Genomic DNA, 5986 nt, shown 5'->3' on the forward strand with positions numbered 1-5986 from the left:
CGGCTCGAGTTAGCATATAATTTAAATTACATAATCTTTGAACAATAATATTTAGTCTTTTTAATGTATCGAGCTTTCCGTCTCGAGTTACCGATGGTGAGCAACTCTAAAAAAAAAAAAAACCCGATTCCTAAATGCATCAAGGGACATGCCGGCCATTTACAATACGAAGCAAACGCACATATAAAATAAAATCTCTCATCACAGCGAATACTTGATGTGAAGCGCTTTTTCAATTGTGGCAATCTTCTCTACACTGAAGATAGTTTCACACCAATGTCGCCAATCCTTTCTTTTTCTTTAGTTGGCTTTAACCGGAACGTTGCCAGCTTCATAGGATTGAAGTTGCGCTGTCGCGTCCTTTGACACGCTTTAACCGTTTGCGAAAACGAATTCATCGCTTTTATCTTGACATTGTGTTGTTTTACCATGTCCAGTATTTATACGAAGCTTAGAAAATTACGTCGTAAACGATATATTCGCACTTAGCAGTGAAAATATTGTAGCAGTGTTAGTATTTTATGCGTTAAGACCGTCTATCTTTGCAGATATATTTGCTTTATTGATATTTTGAGTGTCATAGGCCTTTTTGCGCTTATGCATATTTTGAGGTAAAATCCTATATTGTTTCTATCACAATTATTATTTGACGAACGAATCAAAATATTTTGTCAAATATAAAATTGTTTACTCATATTTTATACGCGAGCAAAGGAACACATAAACCTCGAATTTTAGTGTAGCGTATATCCTTATGGATATATTGTGTTTCTCGCAAATCTTTTCTACAGTTGCTTATTTCAAAGTTTTGTTGCTTCAAGTGTGTTGGTAGGCTATAATAGGCGCGCGCGCAATTTTAATATGTAATTATTTAGCTTCAAAGCTTTATATTTGTCAGTAGTATAGAAAGAATCACTATTATTTTTTTACATTAGTTTTATTATTTGAACAAGTACATATTATACATAAGTATAACAATGTTGCAGAATTTGGACTGTATTCTAGATTATTTAAGATAAAAGGCTTTCCGTATTCAGTTCGGCATCATGTCAGAAATTGTTTATCCACAAGGGTGCAGATCTGTCACCGATGATCTGGGTCCGGATGAGCTGATAAGGAGATTAAAGGTATCTATAATATTTCTATATGTGCAACGCTTTTATAATTTTCAGAGGTTCATTACAATGTATATGTTTTTAATTCAGACATTGGCTCATACTTTGCAAGCCATGGGACAAGATGAAGGAATGTATCAACAATATATTCCTTTAGCATTACATTTAGCTGAAGAACATTTTCTGATGCATCAAAGTAAAGATGTTCAGCTATTGATTGCATGTTGTATAGCTGATGTCTTAAGAGTCTATGCGCCTGAAGCCCCGTATAAAGATGCGGATCAGGTAAAATAATTCTGTTTATTAATTTTTTTAATATTCCAGAAAAAGTAATTATAAAAAAAAAACTGTATAATTTTAGGTGAAGACAATATTTTTATTCTTAATAAGACAGTTGGCTGGTCTAAAAGATCCCAAAGATCCAGCTTTCAAAAGATACTTTTATCTTCTTGAAAATCTGGCATACGTTAAATCATTTAATATGTGCTTTGAGCTCGAAGACTGCCAGGAAATATTTTGTGAACTATTTTCCCTTATGTTTAAGATAGTTTAAGTAAGTTCGCTTTAACATAATAACAATATAGAAACTTCGGAAACTGTTTTACTAGTCTTCATCTAATTATTATTTTAGCGATGAGCATTCTGGAAAGGTGAAAAGTTTTATGTTGGACGTCCTATGTCCATTAATCACAGAATCTGACATTGTCAGCAATGAGCTACTTGATATTATATTGATGAACATTGTAGAACCAAACAAAAGTCAAAGAAAAAATGCTTATTCGCTTGCAAAAGAACTAGTGATCAAATGCAGTGATACATTGGAACCATACATTCAAGCCTTTTTCAATCATGTTTTAATTCTTGGCAAAGAAGAAAGAGCTTACAAATCTGCAAAAAAGTTTATGATTTAATCTACGAACTGAATCACATTTGTCCGAGTGTTTTATTATCCGTCCTGCCTCAACTGGAATGCAAATTGAAATCTTCTGCAGAAAATGAAAGACTGGGTGCTGTAGCTTTACTAGCCAGGATGTTTTCTGAGAAAGGATCTCAGCTTGCTGTGCAGCATACACAATTATGGAGAGCGTTTCTTGGTAGATTTAATGACATTTGTGTCTCTATTCGTATTAAATGTGTACAATACTCGATGCATTTTCTGTTGAATCATCCAGAACTGAGAAAAGACATTACAGATACTTTAAAACTACGACAACATGATGCGGACGAGAGTGTAAGGTACGAGGTTGTTATGGCTATTGTAAGTACCGCTAAAAAAGATTTCGAAGTCGTATCGGATAGCGAAGATTTGCTGGAATTTGTGAAAGAGAGGACACTAGATAAAAAGTTCAAGATCAGAAAGGAAGCAATGGCTGGTTTAGCAATGATTTATAGAAAGCATTTGAATGATGCTGATGTACCACAAGCTACAAAAAAAGCAGTCACATGGATAAAAGACAAAATATTGCATGGTTACTATATGGCAGGCATGGAAGATCGCTTATTGGTCGAGAGATTGTTAAATACGTGCTTGGTTCCATTTCAATTATCAGCCGAAGAGAGGATGAAGAAATTGTATCATCTTCTGGGTACTATCGATGACCATGCATCAAAGGCATTTGTTGAATTACAGAAGCATCAATTAGCCGTTAGAAGAGCTGTTGTGGAATGGTTGGAAATGATAAAAAAGCCGGATGCAGCAAATGAACTAATGACTAAAATTCATCAGATCTCTCGCTTTTTACCAGATCCAATGAAAGCCCAAGAGTTCTTGCATAAATTCAGCAATCATATGAAAAAAGAAGCTGATTTGTTGAATGGAATGATAACTATAGTACAGCCTAATGTTTCTTGCAAAGAATGTGCTGAGACGACCAGTAAAGTCTTGAAGAGGCTTGGTCAGCCTGTTATGACTAATTTATACTATAATACTATTAAGATGCTATTAGAAAGGGTAAGCTCTGTCATGATAGATGAGGAAGCAATAAGGGTTTTGATTGGATATGTATTAGATTGTCTCAAAGGTGGAAATGTAATAGAAGAAGTAGGTCTTAATCCCAATAATGCTGGTGAAAAAGGTCTTAGACTTTTGGTAATGCTGTCCTTTGTATTCGGTCCCCACTTTCTGCACAATGATATTTTAATGCAGCTTTGTACATCTACTAGAATTGGAAGATGAAATGGTTGGGCCATTGGTCCTTATCAATTTTCACTTTCTTGGGTAAATACAAACCATTGTGTGAAGTTGCTCCAGACATTATGAAACTTATGGTTCCAATTTGTAAGACCTTTGCTGAAACAGGGACACCTAAACAAGCGAAACAAGCAGTTCGTTGTTTGTTTGTTAACATGACCAACATTCACGACACGATCTTCCCTGAAATCATAGAAAGAATTAAAAATACTCTAACTCCAACATCTGAATATTATCGAACATCCATAGTCACATTAGGTCACATAGCGTATAATTTACCGGAAAAATATCAAGTACCGATAAAAAATATGGTTTCGAGAAAAATAGTTAAGGAACTACTGGTGAAGGTGAACAGCGAGCAAACGTCAGATGCGATTGAAGGTGATTGGTGCCGCGAAGATCAGCTTCCAGAAGAAACTCGATGCAAATTGGAAGGGCTCAAATGTATGGCACGATGGCTTCTCGGATTGAAATCTGATGTATTATCTGCGCAAAAAACCTTTAGAATGTTATATGTATTTGTTGCTAATAAAGGCGATCTCTTACAACAAGGACGCCTGAGCAAAGCTGAAATGAGTTGGTTAAGATTGCAAGCTGGTTGCTCAATGTTAAAAATTTGTGAACAGAAAGGAGTCGGCGATCAGTTTACAGCAGAACAATTTTACAATCTGTCTCAGCTCATGGTGGTAGGAAGCCTTTTTTTTTTTTTTAACATTATATATAATTTGTGCTCTAATTAGCATCAATGCTTCATCAAAGATTTTTTTTTTTTGAGGATGAGGTTCCGCAAGTAAGAGAAGCTTTTGGATGTAAACTGCACAAAGGACTTGGAAGGGGTATTCCAAATAAATGTTTACCTTTGGACTTTATGGGATACTATGCACTTGCTGGAAAAGAACAAGACAAAAGATTAAAATGTGTCTTAAAAACATATATGCAGACTGATATAAATAAAAGGAGAGATTATGTAAAGACACTATCTTTGGGCACAGTAGAACGTGCTATGGGTACATCAGTTTATTTCTATAAGTAGATTGAAAATAATATAGATGCAGGAATGATCAAACAATTTTTTTTATAGGTCAATTACCCCATATTTTACCTGACTATATGCTAGTTTTTGCGGTTCCTATTTTGGCGCACGATCCAGAATTCACGAACCATTTAAACATAGGTCAGCTGAAAGTAATACAGCAGTGTCTTTGGTTTATTCTTGAACCTTTGATAACAAAGAATGAATATTACTGCTATGGGTTTTATAAAAACCTCGTAGAGCGTATGAAGACGCATAAGGATGCGTTAAAACCAGATGACGATAACGCCAACTTTGTAAGCATTATACGTTTATTTATCTACTTAACTATTTGGAATTAATTTTTATCTCTACTGTATGTTTTTCTGTTTCTATTGTATAGAAATTATGGGCTGTTTGCGATCTAGCAATGAATGTTATTTATACGAAAACTACTAATTTTGACATGAAAGAGTTTCCAGGAGAAACAAGAATTCCAACTATGTATTTTAAACGACGGATGACTTATTAACGAACATTAAAAGTTATCTGCCTACTGAGATGCAAATAAGTATGACCAGTCCTAAGGGGAAAGGATCTTTGTTAAATACGCATACAGTCAATGAAAGACCTCAACGTAGAACAAAATCTAAGCAACAGAAGGAAGTTGGTATTGGACCTAATGAAACAGATGCAAGGGTAACTCACTTGGGGTCAGGGAGTAGTTAATAGGGACTAGGGTAACTCACTTTGGGTCTGGGAGTACATATAAAGGGGCTAGGATAACGGACTTGCGGTCAGATAGTACATATAAAGAGGCTAGGATAACTCACTTGCGGTCAGAGAGTTCATATAAAGGGGCTAGGATAACTCACTTGGGGTCAGGGAGTACTACTATGGGACTAGGGTAACTCACTTGCTATCAGAGAGTACATATAAAGGGGCTAGAATAACTCACTTGAGGTCAGGGAGTACTTCTATGTGACTAGAGTAACTCACTTGGGGCCAGGGAGAGTACTTATAAAGGGGCTAGGGTAACGCACTTTGGGTCAAGGAGTACTTATATGGGACTAGGGTAACTCACTTGGTGTCTTTGAGTACTTATATGGGACCAGGGTAACTCACATGGGGCAAGGGTATACTTATTAAGGGGCTAGGGTAACTCACTTGGGATCAGGGAGTACTTATAAGAGACTAGGGTAACTCACTGGGGGTCTGGGAGTACATATAAAGGGGTTAGGATAACTCACTTGCGGTCAGAGAGTACATATAAAAGGGCTAGAATAACTCACTTGAGGTCAAGGAGTACTTCTATGTGACTAGGGTAACTCACTTGGGCCAGGGAGTACTTATAAAGGGGCTAGGGTAACGCACTTTGGGTCAAGGAGTACTTATATGGGACTAGGGTAACTCACTTGGTGTCTTTGAGTACTTATATGGGACCAGGGTAACTCACATGGGGCCAGGGTATACTTATTAAGGGGCTAGGGTAACTCACTTGGGGTCAGGGAGTACTTATAAGAGACTAGGGTAACTCCACTGGGGGTCTGGGAGTACATATAAAGGGGTTAGGTTAACTCACTTGCGGTCAGAGAGTACTTATAAAGGGGCTAGGGTAACGCACTTTGGGTCAAGGAGTACTTATATGGGACTAGGGGTAACTCACTT

General features: G+C 36.6%; 1 protein-coding gene across 1 annotated transcript; it reads left to right on the top strand.

Annotated features, from left to right (window-relative positions):
* Positions 1-361: 361 nt before the first annotated feature.
* On the top strand, positions 362-5031 carry LOC136785207 (sister chromatid cohesion protein PDS5 homolog B-like; the record flags this gene model as incomplete). Its single annotated transcript, XM_066746221.1, is given in 12 exon segments — positions 362-611; positions 987-1127; positions 1206-1400; positions 1477-1668; positions 1724-1991; positions 1994-3264; positions 3266-3310; positions 3312-3992; positions 4082-4313; positions 4388-4635; positions 4722-4833; positions 4836-5031. Coding segments are annotated over 11 exon segments (3521 nt in total), but the record flags the coding sequence as incomplete, so codon positions are not given.
* Between the last annotated feature and the right edge of the window lie 955 nt (positions 5032-5986).

The sequence above is a fragment of the Prorops nasuta genome, unplaced genomic scaffold (genome assembly GCF_024137725.1).
Source record: "Prorops nasuta isolate Cenicafe-Biocafe unplaced genomic scaffold, Cenicafe_Pnas_1.2 PNAS00193, whole genome shotgun sequence".
In the NCBI taxonomy this organism is placed as follows: domain Eukaryota; kingdom Metazoa; phylum Arthropoda; class Insecta; order Hymenoptera; family Bethylidae; genus Prorops; species Prorops nasuta.